Source organism: Heptranchias perlo, unplaced genomic scaffold (assembly GCF_035084215.1).
Source record: "Heptranchias perlo isolate sHepPer1 unplaced genomic scaffold, sHepPer1.hap1 HAP1_SCAFFOLD_1558, whole genome shotgun sequence".
Classification (NCBI taxonomy): domain Eukaryota; kingdom Metazoa; phylum Chordata; class Chondrichthyes; order Hexanchiformes; family Hexanchidae; genus Heptranchias; species Heptranchias perlo.
Genome location: NW_027138815.1, coordinates 2,983 through 27,072, shown reverse-complemented (window position 1 = coordinate 27,072; position 24,090 = coordinate 2,983). Strand labels below are relative to the sequence as shown.

Here is a 24,090-nt window from a genome sequence, read left to right as displayed (position 1 = left end):
CCCCTGCCAAGTTAGTTTAAACCCCCCCCAACAGTGCTAGCAAACCTCCCCGCAAGGATATTTGTCCCGCTCTGGTTCAGATGCAACCCGTCCGACTTGTACAAGTCCCACCTTCCCCAGAAGCAGGCCCAGTGATCCAGGAAACTGAAACCCTCCCTCCTGCACCAAATCTTTAGCCACGCATTCATCTGTTCTATCCTCCTATTTCTATACTCACTAGCCCGTGGCACTGGGAGTAATCCAGAGATTACAACCTTTGAGGTCCTGCTCTTTAATCTGCGACCTAGCTCCCTAAATTCTTGATGCAGGACCTTATCTCCCTTCCTACCTATGTCGTTGGTCCCAATGTGGACCACGACCTAGAGTCATTGAGTCATACAGCACAGATAGAAGCCCTTCGGCCCATCGTGTCCGCGCTGGCCATCAAGCCCTGTCTACTCTAATCCCATATTCCAGCATTTGGTCCGTAGCCTTGTATGCTATGGCATTTCAAGTGCTCATCCAAATGCTTCTTGAATGTTGTGAGGGTTCCTGCCTCCACAACCCTTTCAGGCAGTGAGTTCCAGACTCCAAGCACCCTCTGGGTGAAAAAGTTCTTTCTCAAATCCCCTCTCAACCTCCCGCCTTTTACCTTGAATCTATGTCCCCTTGTTATAGAACCCTCAACGAAGGGAAAAAGCTCCTTAGTATCCATCCTATCTGTGCCCCTCATAATTTTGTACACCTCAATCATGTCCCCCCTCAGCCTCCTCTGCTCCAAGGAAAACAAACCCAATCTTCCCAGTCTCTCTTCATAGCTGAAGCGCTCCAGCCCTGGTAACATCCTGGTGAATCTCCTCTGCACCCTCTCCAAAGCGATCACATCCTTCCTGTAGTGTGGCGACCAGAACTGCACACAGTACTCCAGCTGTGGACTAACCAGTGTTTTATACAGCTCCATCATAACCTCCTTGCTCTTATATTCTATGCCTCGGCTAATAAAGGCAAGTATCCCATATGCCTTCTTTACCACCTTATCTACCTGTTCCGCCGCCTTCAGGGATCTGTGAACTTGCACACCAAGATCCCTCTGACCCTCTGTCTTGCCTAGGGTCCTCCCATTCATTGTGTATTCCCTTGCCTTGTTAGTCCCTCCAAAGTGCATCACCTCGCACTTTTCCGGGTTAAATTCCATTTGCCACTGTTCCGCCCATCTGACCAACCCATCCATATCGTCTTGCAGACTGAGGCTATCCTCCTCGCTATTTACCACCCTACCAATTTTTGTATCATCAGCGAACTTACTGATCATACCTTTTACATTCATATCCAAGTCATTAATGTAGACCACAAACAGCAAGGGACCCAGCACCGATCCCTGTGGTACCCCACTGGCCACAGGCTTCCAGTCACAAAAACAACCTTCGACCATCACCCTCTGCCTTCTGCCACTAAGCCAGTTTTGTATCCAAAGTGCCAAGGCACCCTGGATTCCATGGGCTCGTACCTTCTTGACCAGTCTCCTGTGGGGGACTTTATCGAAGGCCTTACTGAAATCCATGTATACCACATCCACTGCGTTACCCTCATCCACACGCCTCGTCACCCCCTCAAAAAAATTCAATCAAATTATTCAGACATGATCTTCCCTTGACAAAGCCATGTTGACTATCCCTGATTAATCCTTGCTTCTCCAAGTGGAGACTAATTTTGTCCTTCAGAAATTTTTCCAATAATTTTCCTACCACTGATGTTAGGCTCACTGGCCTGCAGTTCCCCGGTTTCTCCCTACTCCCCTTCTTGAATAATGGTACTACATTAGCGGTTCTCCAGTCCTCTGGCACATCCCCTGTGGCCAGAGAGGTTCTGAATATATGTGACAGAGCCCCCGCAATCTCCTCCTTTGCCTCACACAGTAGCCTGGGATACATTTCGTCCGGGCCTGGGGATTTATCCATTTTTAGGCCTGCTAAAACCGCCAATACCTCCTCCCGCTCGATGTTAATATGTTCGAGTATATCACAGTCCCCCTGCCGTATTTCTATGTCAACGTCGTCCTTCTCCATAGTGAAAACAGATGCAAAAAAATCATTTAGAACCCCTCCTACATCTGCCGGCTCCACACACAGATTGCCATTTTTGTCCCTAATGGGCCCTATTTTTTCCCTAGTCATCCTCTTACCCTTAATATACTTATAAAACATCTTAGGATTTTCCTTTATTTTGCTCGCCAGTGTTATTTCATGGCCCCTCCTTGATCTCCTCATTTCTTTTTTATGTATCCCCCTGCACTTTTTGTACTCCTCTAGGGCTTCCTCCGTCTTTAGCCTTTTGTATCTGCCAAAAGCCCTCCTTTTTTTCCTAATCCATTCTCGTATATCCCCTGACATCCAAGGTTCCCTGGAGTTCTTGGAACCACCCTTGACCTTTACGGGAACATGTTGCCATTGTATGGTCTCAATCTCCCTTCTGAAAGACTCCCATTGCTCCGATGCGGATTTTCCTACAAGCAGCTGATCCCAGTCCATTTTGGCCAGATCCTGCCTTATCCTATTAAAATCGGCCTTCCCCCAATTTAGAACCTTTATTTCCGGCCCCTCCCTGTCCTTTTCCATGACCACCTTAAATCTCACTGAATTATGGTCACTGTCACCAAAGTGCTCACCTACTAGCACTTCTTCCACTTGGCCGGCCACATTCCCTAGAATTAGGTCCAGTACCGCCCCCTCTCTTGTAGGACTTTCGACATGCTGGCTCAAAAAGCTCTCCTGGATGCACGTTAAGAATTTTGTACCCTCTAAGCCTTTTACACTCTGAGTATCCCAGTTAATATTGGGGAAGTTGAAATCCCCCACTATTATTACCCTATTATTTGCACAATTTTCTGAGATTTGCCTACATATCTGTTCCTCTATCTCCCCCTGACTGTTTGGGGGTCTATCGTACACTCCCATCAAAGTGCTTGCCCCCTTTTTGTTTTTAAGCTCCACCCATATGGCCTCATTAGAGGAACCTGCTAATATATCATCCCTCCTTATGGCAGTAATTGATTCTTTAATTAATATTGCGACCCCCCCCCCTCCTCTTATACCTCCCCCTCTGTCTCGCCTGAAGATTCTGTACCCCGGAATATTGAGCTGCCAGTCTTGCCCCTCCCTCAACCATGTCTCTGTGACAGCAACAATATCATACTCCCATGTGTTTATCAACACCTTCAGTTCATCCACCTTATTCGCAAGACTCCTTGCATTAAAATAGATGCCATCCAGCCTTGCCCTCACATATTTGCCCTGTCTTCCAAGCTGACTTGTTTTTTTCTCAATATTTGGCTGCACATCACCCCCTATTGTAGCTCCACTCTGTATCCCTTCCCCCTGCCAAGTTAGTTTAAACCCCCCCAACAGTGCTAGCAAACCTCCCCGCAAGGATATTTCTCCCGCTCTGGTTCAGGTGCAACCCGTCCGACGTGTACAAGTCCCACCGTCCCCAGAAGCAGGCCCAGTGATCCAGGAAACTGAAACCCTCCCTCCTGCACCAACTCTTCAGCCACGCATTCATCTGTTCTATCCTCCTATTTCTATACTCACTAGCCCGTGGCACTGGGAGTAATCCAGAGATTACAACCTTTGAGGTCCTGCTCTTTAATCTGCGACCTAGCTCCCTAAATTCTTGATGCAGGACCTCATCTCCCTTCCTACCTATGTCGTTGGTCCCAATGTGGACCACGACCTCTGCCTGCTCACCCTCCCCCTTGAGAATGCCCTGTAGCCGCTTAGTGACATCCATGACCCTGGCACCAGGGAGGCAACAAACCATCCTGGAGTCACGTTTACGGCCACAGAAACGCCTGTCTGTTCCCCTTACGATAGAATCCCCTACCACTATAGCTCTTCCACTCTTTTTCCTCCCAGCCTGTGCAGCAGAGCTACCCCTGGTGCCAGGAAGTTGGCTGCTGCTGCCCTCCCCTGATAAGTCATCCCCCTCAACAATATCCAAAGCGGTATATTTGTTTGAGAGGGGGACGGCCACAGGGGACCCCTGCACTGCCTGCCTGCTCCTCTTACTCTGCCTGGAGGTCACCCACTTACTTCCTGCCTGTACAACCTTTACCTGCGGTGTGACCATCTCACTAAACGTGCTATCCACGACGTTTTCAGCATCGCGAATGCTCCATAATGAATCCATCCGCAGCTCCAGTGCCGCAATGCGGTTTGTCAGTCGCTGCAGCTGGATACATTTCCCACACACATGGTCGTCAGGGACACCGGAAGGGTCCCTGATTTCCCACATTGAGCAGGAAGAGCATAACACGAGGCTGGGCTGTCCTGACATGACTTACCCTTTAACTAAGTAATTCAAATGAAATGAATCCCACCAATTTCACTTCAATTAAAAGGTATACTCAAGGGCCCTTGCTGAACAGCAGTCCCCCACTACACAACAGAGACCCGAGAATCCACAAACTCTAACCTCAGACAAATTCAGCAGGAAAATACTCACCAACCAATCACTTACCTCTTCCTTGGTGACGTCCCACTTTGGATTACTTTTTGCTTCTTATTTATCTTGGGTCCAGTAGTTAAGACCCTGAAAACAAAATATAAAAACGAACCTACCCTTTAAATTCCCTCTACCCCCCAAAAGGTTAGAGGAGGTGGGAGGGTGGGAGACACTACTAGTGTAGTGTCTCGGGTTTAGCAACCGCTCCACCTATATACGGGTACCAATGAATTGGCCCCGCCCCGTGCCTTTGAAAAAGCCGCGAAGCTCCTTCCCCGCTGGGGAAAAAGACTCACGTAGGTGAGTTTAATTACTCACCTCAGGCCTCCGCTGCTCCCTTTATCGACTCGCCAATCACCTACCCGCTGTCCTGTGACGTCAATCCTTGTTTTTTTCACCGATTGCCTCTCTGCGGGTAGGCCCTCGAGCCTGGGCCTTTAGTAGTCTCCGAGTCCCGCACTCTCTCCTCGGTCCGCTCACGCCTGTAGCTCCGCTCTGAGGGCGGGTAGGCCCTCGAGCCTGGGCCTTTAGAAGTCTCCGAGTCCCGCGCTCTCTCCTAGGTCCGCTTCCGCCTGTAGCTCCGCTCCGAGGGCGGGTAGGCCCTCGAGCCTGGGCCTTTCGTAGTCTCCGCGTCCCGCGCTCTCTCCTTGGTCCGCTCCCGCCTGTCGCTCCGCTCCGAGTTTTTTGAGAAGATGAGAGTTTTTTTTAGTGGGATGGCCCGATTGGACTGCTGAGGCTTTTACTCCCTGTACTTTCCTTTATACAGCGAGAGAAATGATGTGTTAGTAAGTCAAAAAAGAAAGAAAAATTGTAGAATTCAGAAATCTGAGCTTGAACGCTTTGTCTCCTGATTGTAGCATTTGTAGGAATGTCGAGCATATTGTCAGGGTTCAATTTATCTGCACCTTAAGGATCTTGAATACTTCATAGAATCTTACAACACAGGCTCTTTGAAAGAGCTACCCAATTAGCCCCCGCTCGCTCCCCCGCAAATTTTTCACTTAAAGTATTTATCCAAATCTCTTTTGAAAATCATTATTGTTTCTGCTTCCATAACCTTTTCAGATCATAACAACTCACTGCGTGAAATTTCTCCTCATCTCCCCTCTGGTTGCCAACCCTCCTGCCAGTGGAAACGGTTTCTTACTTCTGATTGTTCATGATTTTGAACACCTCTATTAAATTTCCTCTTAACCTTCTCTGCTCTAAGGAAAACAACCCCAGCTTCTCCAATCTCTCCACATAACTGAAGTCCCTCATCCCTGGTACCATTCTAGTAAATCTCCTCTGCACCCTCTCTAAGGCCTTGACATCCTTCCTAAAGTGTGGTGCCCAGAATTGAACACAATACTCCAGCTGAGGCCTCACCAGTGTTTTATAAAGGTTTAGCATAACTTCCTTGCTTTTGTACTCAATGTCTCTATTAATAAAGCCCAGGATCCCATATTTTTTAACAGCCTCTCAACTTGTCCTGGTACCTTCAAAGATTTGTGTATGTGCACCCCCAGGTGTCTCTGTTCCTGCACCCCATTTAAAATTGTACCATTTAGTTTATATTGCCTCTCCTCATTCTTCCTATCAAAATGTATCACTTCACACTTCTCTGCGTTAAATTTCATCTGCCGTGTGTCTGCCCATTTCACCAGTCTGTCTGTGTCCACCAGTCTGTCTGTGTCCTCCAGTCAGTTACTATCATTCACGTTCTTTACTACATTTCAAAGTTTTGTTATCTGCGAACTTTGAAATTATACCCAAGTCCAGGTCATTGATATATATCGAAAGGAGCAGCAGTCCTAATACTGACCCCTGAGGAACACCACTGTATACTTCCCTCCAGTCTGAAAAACAACCGTTCACCACTACTCTCTGCTTTCTGTCCTTCAGCCAATTTTGTATCCATGCTGCCACTGTCCCTTTAATCCAATGGGCTTTAATTTTGCTAATGAGTCTATTATGTCTTACTATGTTAAATGTCTTTTGAAAGTCCATATACACAACATCAACTGCACTACCTTCATCAACCCTCTCCGTTACTTCATCAAAGAGCTCAAATCAAGTTAGTCGGACATGATTTTCCTTTAACAAATCTGTGCTTGCTGTCTATTATTAAACCATGTTTTTCCAAGTGCCAATTAATTTTGCCCCGGATTATTGTGTCTCAAAGTTTCTCCTCCACCGAAGTTTGGCTGACTGACCTGGAGTTACCTGGTTTATCCCTCTCTCCTTTTTTGAACACAGGTGTAACATTTACAATCCTCCAGTACTTGAGCACCACACCCATATCTCAGGAGGATTGGAAGATTGTGGCCAGAACCTCTGCAATTTCCATCAAAAGATCATCTCCTTTCTGACCCCTAATCAGCCCCACCCTTCCTTTGACTTTTTAAAAATTATTATTGACTTTTATTATTTATATGTTTATAAAAGACTTTAGTGTTCCCTTTTATGTTACCTGCTAATCTTTTCTCAAACTCTCTCACTGCCCCTCTTATTTCCTTTTTCAGTTCTCCCGTGTACTCTCTGTATTCAGTCTGGTTCTCTACTGTATTATGAGCTTAACATTTATCTTAAGCCTCATTTTTACTGTTCCATTTTAATCTCTATACCTTTGGTCATCCAGGGAGCTCTAGCTCTGGATGCCCTTCCTTTCCCCTCGTTGGAATGTGTCTACTCTGTACCCGGACTATCTCCTCTTTGAAGGAGATTACTCATTTACTCTTTTACCTGACAATCTTTAATTCCAATCCACCTGAGCCAGCACCTCCTCCAGTGAAGTATTTTCACATTTGATTGTTCCTTGTCCTTTTCCATGACTATTCTAAACGTAATCATATTATGATACTCAAAAATAATCTCTCCCTGATCTTTCTCTTCCCCACAGTAACCAATCCCGGGCTCCCCTGCCCACAGTAACCAATCCCGGGCTCCCCTGCCCACAGTAACCAATCCCGGGCTCCCCTGCCCACAGTAACCAATCCCGGGCTCCCCTGCCCACAGTAACCAATCCCGGGCTCCCCTGCCCACAGTAACCAATCCCGGGCTCCCCTGCCCACAGTAACCAATCCCGGGCTCCCCTGCCCACAGTAACCAATCCCGGGCTCTTCACCCTCTCCACAGCTCAAATGCCTGAAGTCAGTATGAGTTCGGTTTGCCCTTTTCTGCAGTGCTTGGATATGCTGGCGTCGTATGGTGATCAGTACTGTACACAGTGCTCCAGGTGTGGCCGTACCAGGGCCTGGAGTTTGTGCTCTGTCCCTCTGACCATGTGTCCCAAGAGGCGGTTCACTTTCCTTACTGCTGCCGCACACTGCACTGTTGGTTTCAGTGAGCTGCCTCCAATACTCCCAGATCCCTCTTCTATGATAAATAAAAACAGAAAATGCTGGAAACACTCAGCAGGTCAGGCAGCATCTGTGGAGAAGGAAACAGAGTTAAGGTTTCAGATTGAAGACTTTATTCTATAATGTGCCCTGTGGCCGAGAGGCATTTAGTTCACATTCTCACTCTTTATTTCCCTTCCCCACATCACACTATCTTGCATTTGTCCACAACAGTTGTCACTTAACATTTATCAACTCATCATCTCAAACTATCCAGATCTCTTTGTATTTGGTGCATCAAGATATCCAGACAGTGCCAAAAAACCGGAGGAGGACGCTCCATGAACATCACCTGATGGCGGAGTCCAGCACGTGAGTGCAAAAGACAAGGCTGAAGCGTTTGCAACCATCTTCAGCCAGAAGTGTCGAGTGGATGATCCATCTCGGCCTCCTCCTGATATCCCCACCATCACAGAAGCCAGTCTTCAGCTAATTCGATTCAGTCCAGGTGATATCAAGAAATGCCTGAGTGCACTGGATACAGCAAAGGCTATGGGCCCCGACAACATCCCGGCTGTAGTGCTGAAGACTTGTGCTCCAAAACTAGCCGCACCTCTAGCCAAGCTGTTCCAGTTCAGTTACAACACTGGCATCTACCCGACAATGTGGAAAATTGCCCAGGTATGTCCTGTCCACAAAAAGCAGGACAAATCCAATCCAGCCAATTACCGCCCCATCAGTCTACTCTCAATCGTCAGCAAAGTAATGGAAGGTGTCGTTGACAGTGCTATCAAGCGGCACTTACTCACCAATAACCTGCTCACCGATGCTCTGTTTGGGTTCTGCCAGGACCACTTGGCTCCAGACCTCATTACAGCCTTGGACCAAACATGGACGAAAGAGCTGAATTCCAGAGGTGAGAGTGACTGTCCTTGACATCAAGGCAGCATTTGACTGAGTGAGGCACCAAGGAGCCCTAGTAAAATTGAAGTCAATGGGAATCAGGGGGAAAACTCTCCTGTGGCTGGAGTCATACCTAGCACAAAGGAAGATGGTAGTGGTTGTTGGAGGCCAATCATCTCAGCCCCAGGACATTGCTGCAGGAGTTCCTCAGGGCAGTGTCCTAGGCCTAACCATCTTCAGCTGCTTCATCAATGACCTTCCCTCCATCATAAGGTCAGAAATGGGGATGTTCGCTGACGATTGCACAGTGTTCAGTTCCATTCGCAACCCCTCAGATAATGAAGCAGTCTGTGCCCGCATGCAGCAAGACCTGGACAACATCCAGGCTTGGGCTCATAAGTGGCAAGTAACATTCACGCCAGACATGTGCCAGGCAATGACCATCTCCAACAAGAGAGAGTCTAACCACCTCCCCTTAATGGTATTACCATCGCCAAATCCCCCACCATCACCATCCTGGGGGTCACCATTGACCAGAAATTTAACTGGACCAGCCACATAAATACTGTGGCTACAAGAGCAGGTCAGAGGCTTGGCATTCTGTGGTAGTGACTCACCTCCTGACTCCCCAAAGCCTTTCCACCATCTACAAGGCACAAGTCAGGTGTGTGATGGAATACTTTCCACTTGCCTGGATTGGTGCAGCTCCAACAACACAAGAAGCTTGACACCATCCAGGACAAAGCAGCCCGCTTGATTGGTACCCCATCCACCACCCTAAACATTCACTCCCTTCATCACCGGCGCACTGTGGCTGCAGTGTGTACCATCCACAGGATGCACTACAGCAACTCGCCAAGGCTTCTTCGACAGCACCTCCCAAACCCGCGACCTCTACCACCTAGAAGGACAAGGGCAGCAGGCACATGGGAACAACACCACTTGCACGTTCCCCTCCAAGTCACACACCATCCCGACTTGGAAATAAATCCCCATTCCTTCATTATCACTGGGTCAAAATCCTGGAACTCCCTACCTAACAGCACTGTGGGAGAACCGTCACCACATGGACTGCAGCGGTTCAAGGGCAAATCGTGATGGGCAATAAATGCTGGCGTCGCCAGCGACGCCGACATCCCATGAATGAATTTTTTAAAAATCCAAATGGATACCGAGTCGAAGCTATGAGGAGAGCTTGAGGAGCCTGCGATTGTTATACTGCCAGAAAAAGGGGAGATATTATTCAAGTGCTCAGAATCCTGAAGGGAATAGATAAATTGGACCCCAGTAATAATTTGCCCCAAATGCAACAACCCTGGGACACGGGGTTCAAACTTAGAAGAGGGGAACGTGCATGGTCAGATTAAATTGTGTGACCTCGTTCTCTCCCCCTCCCCACAGCTTTATTCTTGTCCCCAGCTCCAAGATCAGTTCTGTACCCTGAAAAGGACAATGGCCCCAGCACTGATTCCTGGTGCACCCTGCTCAGGACCCCTTGCCAGGTCCACAAAACTCCATTCACAGCCACCCTTTGTTTTCTTTGGCCAGTTTTCAGTCTTCCTCAGAAATTCGCCTCTTGCTCAACGCCTTCCTGCCTTTCGAACCAATCACGTGTAGTAGTATCAAAACCCTTCTAAAATCTAAATATTACACACACAGAAATTCCATCCGTTATTAGTAAATTTGTTAAGCAAGACACAGAAGTTACTTCTAGAAACACATAAGTTGCAACACAGAAACAGGCCGTTCAGCCCACCCAGTCCTTGTCAGCATTTACCCTCCATGCGAGCAAATAGTTCTAATCACACTTAGCTGCCCTGTTCCCATATCCCTTCAACCCTTTTCCATAAATCCATACTGACTCCCTCTAACTGCCCCATGCCTATCTAGGTATTTCATTATCCCCTCTTTCTGGTTGCCTTCTTTATCACAACAGATGTTATGCTCACTGACCTCTGGTTTCCTGGGTTGTCCCCATACCTCTTGGTAAAGATTGGTGTTATATTTGCTATTTTCCAATCCCATTTCTAATGATTCCCAAAGTTAGTGGCAAGGATGTGTGGAATTTCACAAGTCAGTCCTTCTAAATCCCCTTGAATGTCGCCTGTTCAGGCAACTCTTCCTCAGCTTATCACGATTCCCAAACGAATAAAACATTTTCTGCAATGACAGCATTGTTCTGCATTCTTTCGGATGTTGAGACCGGGAGTCCATGAATGTGCTGGTATTTACTTCGCACAGAAAAGCTTGAAGCCCAGTGGCATCAGTGATCAATGCAGAGTGAAAAGTAAATCACCAACTGATCAGAATATCAATTCAAATTACAGACACAAAGATAAGTACAGATGAGGGAAGCCATTTGGCCCATCCGTCCATACGAACCTACAGCCCAATTACTCTTCAATAATTCCAGAATTCTTGCCTTCACTAGGCACCCATTCCTGGTGGTATTATAGAGATTGCAAAGATATCCATGCTGAACTTGTCTTTTGCTAGTTTTCATTGATGTCCCTTGTCCTACAGTCATGGTTTACCCTTTAATAATGCTCCTCATTAACTCGATCTATTTCGCTTATTATCTTGCATGTGAGGTCCGCTCTCCTTGCCTCTTTCAAGGATGAATAGTCTGAGTTTTTCTAACCTTTTCCTTACCCCTTCCAGGGCTCGGTTGTTTCCTTGTGCCTGGTGACCATAACTGAGCACTGTGCTCATGATGTGGCCTGTGAGAGGACTCCAGCTGCAGCATCTTTACCCTCAGTCTATGCTCTACTTACTGTAACATTATGCTGTGTAATTGGCAGTGATATTCTTTTGATTATATTGGGGACAGTTTGTAGCTCCTTTATGAAAAGAATATTGGTGTTGTAACCCTGTTCTGTCGTTCCACCTGATCTGCCTCTTTAACTGAGCCTATCTAACCCATCCTTCAAATGAGATGTTAAACCGAGGCCCCACCAGCCTGCTCCTGGGGCAGGATGTTCAATCTGCCATGGCATTATTCAAAGAAGAGCAGGGAGTTCTGTGGCCAACATTGCCAGAAATTCAGACACAGAGGTTATTCATCTCATTGGTGTTTGTAGGGTCTTGCTGTGCACAAATTTGCTGCTGCCAAAGAAATTCATTGTAAGTGAAATGCTTTGCAATATTTCTGAGAGACATGGTGAGGCACAATATAACTGCACGTCTTTCTTTCTTTAACAGACTCTCCTGCTGTCCCCGGAGTTTCACTGCACCGAGGAGATCCTGACTATTGTTTCATTGCTTTCTGTGGACAGTGTCCTTTACAATCTACATGCTAAGCGGGATGAAGTGTACTCTGTGAGGAAGAAATTCATCTCCAGCGAGGGTGATCACATGACCCTACTTAACATATATCATGCCTTTAAAAATGTAGGAGGCCATAAGGTAAAAAGTATTCCTTCATAGAAACATCGAAAATTTGTGGCACAGAAGGAGGCCATTCGACCCATCGTGTCTGTGGTCGAAATAGAACTACCCAGCCTAATCCCACTTTCCAGCTCTTGGTCCGTAGCCTTGTAGGTTACGGCACTTCAAGTGCACATCCAAGTACCTTTTAAATGCGATCAGGCTTTCTGCATCTACCACCCTTTCAGGCAGTGAGTTCCAGGTGTCCACCACCCTCTGGGTGAAAAAACTTTTCCTCATCTCCCCTCTAATCCTTCTACCAATTACATTAAATCCATGCCCCCTGGTTATTGACCCCTCTGCTGAGGGAAATAGGTCCTTCCTGTCCACTCTATCTAGGCCCCTCATAATTTTATACACCTCAATTAAATCACCCCTCAGCCTCCTCTATACCAAAGAAAACAACCCCAGCCTGTCCAATCTTTCCTCATAGCTAAAATTCTCCAGTCTTGGCAACATCCCTGTAAATCTCCTCTGTACCCTCTCTAGTACAATTACATCTTTCCTGTAATGTGGTGACCAGAACTGTGCGTAGTACTCAAGCTGTGGTCTAACTAGTGTTTTATACAGTTCCAGCATAACATCCCTGCTCTTATATTCTGTGCCTTGGCTAATAAAGGAAAGTATTCCATAAGCCTTCTTAACCACCTTATCTACCTGTCCTGCTACCTTCAGGGATCTGTGGACATGCACTCCAAGGTCCCTCACTTCCTCTACACCTCTCAGTATCCTCCCATTTATTGTGTACTCCCTTGCCTTGTTTGCCCTCCCCAAATGCATTACCTCACACTTCTCTGGATTGAATTCCATTTGCCACTTTTCTGCCCACCTGACCAGTCCATTGATATCTTCCTGCAGTCTACAGCTTTCCTCCTCACTATCAACCACATGGCCAATTTTTGTATCATCTGCAAATTTCTTAATCATGCCCCCTACATTTAAGTCTACATCATTAATATATATACCACAAAAAGCAAGGGACCCAGTACTGAGCCCTGCGGAACCCCACTGGAAACATCCTTCCAGTCACAAAATCACCCGTTGACCATTACCCTTTGCTTCCTGCCACTGAGCCAATTTTGAATCCAATTTGCCACATTCCCTTGGATCCCATGGGCTTTTACTTTTTTGACCAGTCTGCCATGTGGGATCTTGCCAAAAGCCTTCCTAAAATCCATGTAGACTACATCAAACGCACTACCCTCATCAACCGTCCTTGTTACCTCCTCAAAAAATTCAATCAAGTTAGTCAGACACATCCTTCCCTTAACAAACCCATGCTGACTGTCCTTGATTAATCTGTGCCTTTCTAAATGATGGTTATACTGTCCCTCAGAATTGATTCCAATAATTTGCCCACCACCGAGGTTAGACTGACTGGCCTGTAATTACTCGGTCTATCTCTTTCTCCCTTTTTAAACAATGGTACGACGTTAGCAGTCCTCCAATCCTGCGACACCATGCCTGTAGCCAGTGAGGATTGGAAAATGATGGTCAGAGCCTCCGCTATTTCCTCCCTTGCTTCTTTTAACAGCCTGGGATACATTTCATCCCCTTCACGTTTTTTTTCCTAAGCGTGCTTGGGAACATAGGAATTGTTGGACAAGAAAAGACCACAGTCCATCTGATTGACGACCTACCATCCTGGTAGTTGCATGATACAGCGATAATGCAGTTATTGCAGTTATTGTCTAATCATAGCAATCAATCTCTATCAGTGAGTCTACAACAGACCCAGAAATGAGGCGAGGAAAACCCCCAGTGGTGGAGAGCTTTGGGAAACCATAGGTCCAAAGTCACCTGTTCCTCCCAAGCATGGCACACTTACCACAGGTCATGTTTCAAATTATTCATATACTGTATCCCAAAATGTTATTTTCTGAAAGAAATCTATCTAATTTACATTTGAATTAATCAGTGCAGCACAGGTGGAGGCCATTCGGCCCATCGTGCCTGTGCTAGCTCTTCGAAGGAGCTGTGCCCTGCTCTTTCCCAATAGCCCTGTAAATTTTTTCCCCTCAAATATTTATCCAATTCCCTTTTGAATCTGCTTCCACCACCCTTTCAGGCAGTGCATTCCAGATGGTTACAACTCGCTGCGTAAAAAATGTTTCCTCATGTCTCCTCTGGCTCTTTTGCCGATCACCTTAAATCTGTGTCCTCTGGTTACCGACCTTTCTGCCACTGGAAACAGTTTCTCCTTGTTTACTCTATCAAAACAGTTCATGATTTTGAACACCTCTATCAAATCTCCCCTTAACCTTCTCTGTTCTAAGGAGAACAATCCCAGCTTCTCCAGTCTCTCCACATAACTGAAGTCCCTCATCCCTGGTACCATTTCAGTAAATCTTTTCTGCACCCTCTCTAAGGCCTTGACATCCTTCCTAAAGTGTGGTGCCCAGAATTGAACACAATACTCCAGCTGAGGCCTAACCAGTGTTTTATAAAGGTTTAGCGTAACTTCCTTGCTTGTGTACTCTGTCTCTGTTAATAAAGCCCAGGATCCCATATGGTTTTTTAACAGCCTGTCAACTTGTCCTGCCACCTTCAAAGATTTGTGTATGTGCACCCCCAGGTCTCTCTGTTCCTGCACCCCCTTTAAAATTGTACCATTTAGTTTATATTGCCTCTCCTCATTCTTCCTACCAAAATGCATCACTTCACACTTCTCTGCGTTAAATTTCATCTGCCATGTGTCTGCCCATTTCACCAGTCTGTCTCTGTCCTCCTGAAGTCTGTTACTATCATCCACATTGTTTACCACATTTCCAAGTTTCGTGTCATCTGCAAACTTAGAAATTATACCAACTATACCCAAGTCTAGCTCATCAACATATATCAAAAAGAGCAGTGGTCCTAATACTGACCCCTGGGGAACACCACTGTGCACCTCCCTCCAGTCTGAAAAACAACCGTTCACCACTACTCTCTGCTTTCTGTCCTTAGCCAATTTTCTATCCATGCTGCCACTGTCCCTTTAATCCCATGGGCTTTAATTTTGCTAACAAGTCTATTATGTGATACTTTATCAAACGCCTTTTGAAAGTCCATATACACAACATCAACCGTACTCCGTTACTTCATCAAAGAACTCAAATCAAGTTAGTCAAACACGATTTTCCTTTAATAAATCTGTGCTGACTTTCATTTATTAGCCCAGACTTTTCCAAGTCTCAATTAATTTTGTCCTGGATTATTGTCTCTAAAAGTTTCCCCACCACTGACGTTAGCCTGACTGGCCTGTAATTGCCAGGTTTATCCCTCTCCCCTTTTTTGAACAGGGGTGTAACATTTGAAATCCTCCAGACCTCCGGCACCATCCCCATATCTAAGGAGGATTGGAAGATTGTGGCCAGAGCCTCCGCAATTTCCACCCTTCCCTCAGTAACCGAGGATGTAGCCCATCCGGACCGGGTGACTTTTCTACTTTGAGTACTGCCAATCTTTTAAGCCCCTCCTCTTTATCTATTTTCATCCTTTCCAATATCACTCCTACCTCCTTCTTTACTGCTACAATGGCAGCATCCTCTTCTCTAGTGAAGACTGATGTGAAGTATTCATTTAGTGCCTCAGCCATGCCGTCTGCCTCCACAAGATGATCTTTTTTGACCCTAATCGGTCCCACCCTTTCTTTGACTATCCTTTTACTATTTATGTTTATAAAAGACTTTTGGGTTTTATGTCCCTTTTATGTTAGCCGCTAATCTATTCTCTTACTCTCTCTTTGCCCCTCTTATTCCCTTTTTTGATCTCCTCTGTACTTTCTGTATTCAGCCTGATTCTTTACAGTATTATGAACCTTACATTCATCATAAACCTCTTTTTACAGTTTCATTTTAATCTCTATATCTTTAGTAATCCAGGGAGCTCTAGCTTTGGATGCCCTTCCTTTCCCCCTTGTGGGAATGTGTCTACTCTGTACCCAAACCATCTCCTCCTTGAGGGTCTCCCATTGTTCAACCACTGTTTTGCCACCAATTTTTGATTCCAATCCACCTGGGCAAGATCCCTTTTTAACTCACTGAAATTTGCCCTCCTTCAGTTATGTATTTTCACATTTGATTATTCCTTGTCCTTTTCCATAACTATTCTAAATGTAATGATATTATGATCACTGTTCCCCAAATGCTCCCCCACTGAAACATGCTACACTTCATTCCCCAGAACTAGATCCAGCATTGTTTCCTTCTCAGTTGGGCTGGAAACATACTGATCTATGAAAGTTCTCTTGTACACATTTCAGGAATTCCTCCCCCTCTTTGCCCTTTACACTGTTACTATCTCAGTCTATATTGGGTTAATCGAAGTCTCCCATTATCACTACTCTATAGTTCTTGCATTTTTCTGTCACTTGCCTGCAAATTTGCTCCTCTATCTCCTTCCTAGGTAGCCTATAGTATACACCCAGTAGTGTAATATCTCCTCTATTGTTCCTTAATTCTTACCAAATACATTCTGTCTTTGACCCCTCCCTTTCCAGTGCTATAATAGTTTCTTTGATCAATACTGCCACCCCCTCCTTTCTTTCATTCCCTATCTTCCCTGAAAACCTGGTTGCCAGAAACATATTACTACCCAATCCTCCCCTTCTTTGAGCCAGGTCTCTGTTATTGCCACTATATCGTAGTCCCATGTGACGACTTGAGCCTGCAGCTCACCAACCTCATTTACCACGCTGCATGCATTTATACACATGCACTTTAAACTCATCTTAGACTGCCTCGCATCTGCGCCCCGTCTGTCTGCTTCCACCATCTCCCTAGGGAGCCTATTCCATGGATTGACCACCGAAGTAATATTTGCACAGATTAGTTTTGAATTTCCCCCCCTTCAAGCACAGGCTGTGTCCTCTGGTTCTACTGTTCTGGATAAGGTGAAACAGCTTGTCATGGTCGACATTATCTGGTCCCTTTAGAATCCTGAAAGTAGCAATCAGATCACCTCTCAACCTTCTCTCTTCCAGTGAGAACATGCCCAATTTACATAATCATAAGAGATAGGATTAGGCCATTTGGCCCTTCGAGCCTGCTCCACCATTCAATGAGATCATGGCTGATCTGATTCTGGCCTCAACTCCACTTTCCCGCATGTTTCCCATAACCTTTGACTCCCTTGCTGATCAAAAATTTGTCTAACTCAACCTTGAATATATTCAATGACTCAGCCTCTTTGGGTAGGCAAAAAATTCCAAAGGTTCACAACCCTCTGAGGGAAGAAATTTCTTCTCATCTGTCTTAAATGGGTGACCCCTTATTCTGAGACTATGCCCCTAGTTCCAGATTCCCCTATGAGGGGAAACATCATCTCAGCATTTACCCTATCAAGTCCCCTCATAATCTTATATGTTTCAATAAGATCTCCTCTCATTCTTCTAAACTCCAGTGAGTATAGGCCCAACCTGCTCAATCTTTCCTCGTAAGAAAACCCTTCCATACCCGGAATCAACCCAGTGAACCTTCTCTGAACCATCTCCAATGCAAGTATATCCTTCCTTAAATAAGGTGACCAAAACTGTACACAGTACTCCAGGTGTGGTCTCACCAGCACCCTGTACAGTTGTAGCAAGACTTCCCTGCTTTTACACTCCATCCCCCTAGAAATAAAGACCAATATTCCATTTTCCTTCTCAATTACCTGCTGCACCTGTATGCTAACTCTTTGTGTTTCGCGTAAGCGGACACCCAAATCCCTCTGTACCGCAGCATTCTGTAGTCTTTCTCCATTTATATAATATTTTGTTTTTTTATTCTTCCTACCAAAGTGGATGACTTCACATTTTCCCACATTATACTCCATCTGCCAAATTTTTGCCCACTCACTTAACCTATCTATATCCCTCTGCAGACACTTTGTGTCCTCCTCACAACTTGCTTTTCCAGCAAATTTGGCCACAGTACATTCACTTCCTTCATCCAAGTCATTGATATAGATTGTAAATAATTAAAGCTCCAGCACTGAGCCCTGTGGCACCCCACTAGTTACAGATTGCCATCCTGAGAATGACCCTTTTATCCCGACTCTCTCTCGCTCCTCATAATCCAATCCCTCTGTCCCCTCAATGGCCTGGTTGCTCTCTTCTGTAGCCTTTCATCAGCTGCAATATCCTCTTTGTGCTGTGGTGACCAGGACTCTACTCTGTTTTCTAAGTGCAGTTGCATCATTGATTTATAAAGTGACAGGCTTGCCTCACTCTTTTGGCTCAATATTGACCATTTAACACATCCTAACATCTGATTTGCATTACTCACTGCCACTGAGCATTGTTGCGATAGCTTCAATTTATTGTCAGTCAGGACCTCCAGATACCTCTCATTTTCCATACACACTATTGGATAAACACATGAGGGAGAAAGGAATAGAAGGATATGCTGATAGGGTGAGATGAAGTAGGGAGGGAGGAGGCTCGTGTGGAGCATAAACACCGGCATAGACCAGTTGGGCCGAATGGCCTGTTTCTGTGCTGTACATTCTATGTAATATTTTCTTTCCATTTCGGTAATAATCCCTTCCTGTACTTTTGTCCCCTTGTGAAGTACTTTGCATTTCTCTACACTGAATTTCATCTGCCACCTGTCAGTCCAATTCCCAAGTATATTCCAATCCTCCCGTTCAGCTCTGGAGTTCACCACCTTCATTTGCTTTCTATCATCTCCAAATTTAGCCACTCTGACTCCCAGCCCCAGATCATTTATAAAGATATTAAACAAAAGAGGTCCCAAAACAGACCCCTGTGGGACCCGACTGGTACAATTCTCCCGGCTGGTGACAATCCCTGTATCTCCAGCCCCGGGTTCTATCAGTCAATAAATTGCGTATCCGTTGTAAAATATTTCCACTGATTCCCACTTTCTTTATTTTCAGTACCAGCCTTTCCAGAGGAACTGTATCAAACACCTTACTGAAATCCAAGTAAACCACTTCCACTGCCGTACCCCATCAAGCTCCCTTTGTTCCACCCTCAGAGAAAACCAATCATTTAGATTGGCAAGAACCCATATTGACTATCTGTTATGATTTTATTTCTATCCAGATGCTCCCTGATCTTATCATTAATAAGGGTTTCCATAACTTTACCCACAGTGTACATTAAACTCACTGGTCTGTAGTTTCCTGGGTCAGTTTTGCTACCATTTTTAAAAATAGGAGCAACATCTGCCTTTCTCCAGTCCCCAGGCACCTCTCCAATATTCAGTGATTTCTGGAAGATTTGTGCCAGAGTTCCTGTAATTTCCTCCCTTAGTTCCTTAAGAATCCTTGAATGTACCTTTTCTGGCCCGAGATTTATTCACCTTCAGTTCACATAGCTGTTCAGTAATGTGAATAGTGTCACAAGTTATCTCTGCAACACTCTCTGGTTCCCTTTCCAGATCGAATAAGTTACTGTCTCCTCCTTGGTAAAACCTGAGGCAAAAAATTATTTAGCACATTTGCAGCCTGTGTAACATCAATTGTCAATCCCTCTCCCGATTCATATCCTGTTTAATATTTATAGTCTAGACTGTAACATGATTGGAAGAACTTGTCATGTGAGAAAATAGGTTTGAGTTTCCTAATTAATGTCAGTGATCAATATATGTGACTGTTTGATGCTAACGGCCTAAAGCATCAGGTTTTAAATATTGGTGTTAGGTTACAATAGTGCCCAACACATTCCAAATATTTCTATAATGTTGCATGTTTGTTTTGTCCAATGTCTGCTCCTCAGGAATGGTGCAGAGAGAACTTTGTGAATAGCCGAAACATGACGATGGTGGCAGAAGTTAGACGTCAGCTGCGGGACCTCTGCGCAAAGGTAAAGGTGTATTTCTCACGAAGCCATGTATTTCCAGTGGTGGACGGGTGAATTGACCCCGGGTTTCTGTCAGTGCCAGTTTTCTCTTGGGCACAAGGAAGCTGAAAGCAGCTGGCCAGCGTGATTCTTCCCCACAGAGTGTGGGAGTGCTTGGTCACTGCTGGGCACCTCATCGGACACAGCATGACTGAAGTAATTGGTAGAATGAGCGTGTAAATGGCAAATTAATTTCAATATAGATAAGTGTGAGGTGGCATTTTGGTAGGAAGAATAAGGAGGCCACACACTGCTTGGAAAATAATAGTCTAGATGGGGTAGAGGAGCAGAGGGATCTGGGGGTACAGGTACAGAAATCACTAAAAGTAGCGACGCAGGTTAATAAGACCATGAATACCAATGCTTTGTTTGGTTTCTTTATTTCTCGAGGAATGGAATTGAAAAGCAGGGAAGGTATGTTAATCTTGAATAGAACCTTGGTTAGACTTGGAGTACTGTGTATAGTTCTGGTCTGCATACTGTAAAAGGATATAGAGGCACTGGAGAAGGTGCAAAAAAAAATTACTAGGATGATACCAGAACTGAGAGGTTCTACCTATCAGGAAAGATTGAACAGGCTGGGGCTCTTTTCTCTAGAAAAGAGAAGACTGAGGGGTGACCTGATAGAGGTCTTTAAGATTATGAAAGGGTTTGATAGGGTAGACGTAGAGAAGATGTTTCCAGTTGTTGGGGAGATAAAAACTAGAGGTCATAAATATAAGATAGTCACTAATAAATCCAGTGAGGAATTCAGGAGAAACTTCTTCACCCAGAGAGTGGTTAGAATGTGGAACTCACTCCCACAAGGAGTAGTTGAGGCGACTAGTACAGATGTATTTAAGGGGAAGCTGGATAAACACATGAGGGAGAAAGGAATAGAAGGATATGTTGATAGGGTGAGATGAATTAGGGTGGGAGGAGGCTTGTGTGGAGCATAAGTACAGACCTGTTGGGCCAAATGGCCTGTTTCTGTGCTGTCGATTCTATGATTCTGATACTGAGCACTTGCCTAGTTTTGCCACTGTTTTCATGTTGTTAAAACAAATGATTTTAAAAATGGTTTGTTTTGGCCATCTTTCCTAGGGCCATCTGAAGAGCCTGTGAGATATCTTAAATCACAGGAAATCCTCAGCTACTGTCCCAGTTACTCTGTTTTCCTGAAGGGAATGACTCATTCTTGGGAGTGATTCCCTATGTGCACGTCATTCCAGGCAGCCATTCTTCAGGAGTGAGCTCAGTAAATGTTGGCAGGTTATTCAAGCAAAGAGGGCATCACATTCTGCTCTCGCCTGACATTCCAGCAGTATCCACTGGACAGTGATCAGGACCAGGTAGCCTGCTTGTTTTCTTTGCTGCCCAGCGCTGCTGCAAGTCAATTGTCACAGTCCTACTTCCATCAAGCTGAGAGCTGGTAACCCAGTGCAAACCGGGCTGTTCCTGGCCTTTCTGACTAGTTACTGCACTGCACAGCGGAGCTGTTTAACTTCGATTCAGAATTCAGATTAAAAGTACATTTTGTGGTGGTGTGATTTGAATTTGTTTTTATTTTAGTTCGGAGTTCGTTTGGAGTCTTCTCGTTCGGACACGGGCAATATCCGGCGGTGCTTAGCGTACACTTTGTTTCTGAACGCTGCCGAGCTGCAGCCGGATGGGAGCTATGCGACCCTGGACTCTCGGCAGCCTGTGGCTATCCATCCCTCCTCAGTCCTCTTCCACTGCAAACCTTCCTACGTCTTGTACAATGAGCTACTCCACACCTCCAAGTGTTACATGCGGGACTTGTGTGTGGTGGATGCTGAGTGGCTTTATGAGGCAGCCCCGGAATACTTTGGCAGAAAGTTGAAAGGAATAAAAAGCTAATGCATCTGAGATGGCCCCAAGTGCAGTGACTGCTTCGAACATATCTGTTGTAGAGATGAACAGCGTGGGTTTTTAGAAGACAAATAACCACCAGATTTTGTGCTGAGCAATCTGCCTTTTTAATAAGTTTATTCCTTGCAAAATGGTGCATATATGAACCAATACAATATAATGCATCAATGGGATTTTCTGATACAGATTTCTAGTAGTAGATAACAGCCACACATAACTGAAATAGCATCAGTAGAGGCAGTGCATTGACCAGGGACACTAACTGACCATTTGTGCACTGAATGTTGCTACAGCCAGTTACTCCACTGTGGAGCCATGGAACGGAGCCTTGGCATCAGAACCACTTTTAAGGATCAGCTAGAAGGGATATAACCAGCTTTAGATTTGTGTGCGAGCCTGTGTGTGCGCGTGCGTGCGAGCCTGTGTGTGCGCGCGTGCGTGCGAGCCTGTGTGTGCGCGCGTGCGTGCGAGCCTGTGTGTGCGCGCGTGCGTGCGAGCCTGTGTGTGCGCGCGTGCGTGCGAGCCTGTGTGTGCGCGCGTGCGTGCGAGCCTGTGTGTGCGCGCGTGCGTGCGAGCCTGTGTGTGCGCGCGTGCGTGCGAGCCTGTGTGTGTGCGCGCGTGCGTGCGAGCCTGTGTGTGTGCGCGCGTGCGTGCGAGCCTGTGTGTGTGCGCGCGTGCGTGCGAGCCTGTGTGTGTGCGCGCGTGCGTGCGAGCCTGTGTGTGTGCGCGCGTGCGTGCGAGCCTGTGTGTGTGCGCGCGTGCGTGCGAGCCTGTGTGTGTGCGCGCGTGCGTGCGAGCCTGTGTGTGTGCGCGCGTGCGTGCGAGCCTGTGTGTGTGCGCGCGTGCGTGCGAGCCTGTGTGCGCGCGCGTGCGTGCGAGCCTGTGTGCGCGCGCGTGCGTGCGAGCCTGTGTGCGCGCGCGTGCGTGCGAGCCTGTGTGCGCGCGCGTGCGTGCGAGCCTGTGTGCGCGCGCGTGCGTGCGAGCCTGTGTGCGCGCGCGTGCGTGCGAGCCTGTGTGCGCGCGCGCGCGTGCGAGCCTGTGTGCGCGCGCGCGCGTGCGAGCCTGTGTGCGCGCGCGTGCGTGCGAGCCTGTGTGCGCGCGCGTGCGTGCGAGCCTGTGTGCGCGCGCGTGCGTGCGAGCCTGTGTGCGCGCGCGTGCGTGCGAGCCTGTGTGCGCGCGCGTGCGTGCGAGCCTGTGTGCGCGCGCGTGCGTGCGTGCGTGCTTGGTCAGGTAACCTGCTGGCTCCCAGGGTCAAGGGTCACACATGGACAGTGGCCATTTGGGTGACAATTGTAAACAATTTTACAACACCAAGTTATAGTCCAATGATTTTTATTTGAAATCTACAAGCTTTCGGAGGCTTCCTCCTTCCTCTAGATTTTTTAAGGAGCCACGCACATCACCAGTTTATTCTCTAGTTTCTAGTCCATCAGTGATTCAGGCAAGATTTCTCATGGGGGATTTTATTAAGTTCTTAAAAAGATAAATTCAATGAAATTATTACTAGCCTGTCCAAACTGGAACATCTCTGGTGCACCATGTTAAACTCAGTTTTTAAAAGAACATGTTTGTTTCCTTTTACTACCATTGTTCTCCGTGTGAAGGTTTTGATTCTTTTGCCATTCGCTGAAGTGCCTCTTCATGTATGAGCCTGTGAACTGCTTGGGGAATTGCAGCAAACTCGATCCTGTGCTCAGGTGGTTTCTGTGGAGCATATGGTCAGTGCAGGTCAGCGAGAGTGGTGTTGATGGAGTGCGAACCTTAACTGAGCTTTTTTCCTAGTTTGCAAAGAGTTAACTGTCACAACAAAAATCTCTAAAATGTGATATTTTCTGACCTCACTGTCTGCTTTTCACAGCGCATTCTTCATCTAGCAGACTTCACAGCAGGACTGGTACTGTCCAGGGTCCTAGAATTGCAGCATTTTTAAAATTCATGGGATGTGGGCATCACTGGTGAGGCCAGCATTTATTGCCCATCCCTAATTGCCCTTGAGAAGGTGGTGGTGAGCCGCCTTCTTGAACCGCTGCAGTCCGTGTGGTGAAGGTTCTCCCACAGTGCTGTTAGGAAGGGAGTTCCAGGATTTTGACCCAGCGACAATGATATATTTCCAAGTCGGGATGGTGTGTGTCTTGGAGGGGAACATGCAGGTGGTGTTGTTCCCATGTGCCTGCAGCCCTTGGCCTTCTAGGTGGTAGGGGTGGTGGGTTTGGGAGGTGTGGTAAAAACTCCTTTCTCTAAATGCCAGTTGATGGAACTCTC

General features: G+C 46.4%; 1 protein-coding gene across 1 annotated transcript in view; it reads left to right on the top strand.

The window, feature by feature from the left end:
- LOC137309248 (ATP-dependent RNA helicase DHX33-like) overlaps window positions 1-22,447 on the top strand; it is a gene marked incomplete at its 5' end in the record, with an annotated part of 28,108 nt that extends 5,661 nt beyond the window's left edge. Inside the window, 3 exons of the mRNA XM_067977508.1 lie at window positions 11,904-12,107; window positions 19,834-19,920; window positions 21,508-22,447. Coding sequence (XP_067833609.1) covers window positions 11,904-12,107; window positions 19,834-19,920; window positions 21,508-21,816 — 600 coding nt within the window. The remainder of the gene's footprint in view (window positions 1-11,903; window positions 12,108-19,833; window positions 19,921-21,507) is intronic.
- Between the last annotated feature and the right edge of the window lie 1,643 nt (window positions 22,448-24,090).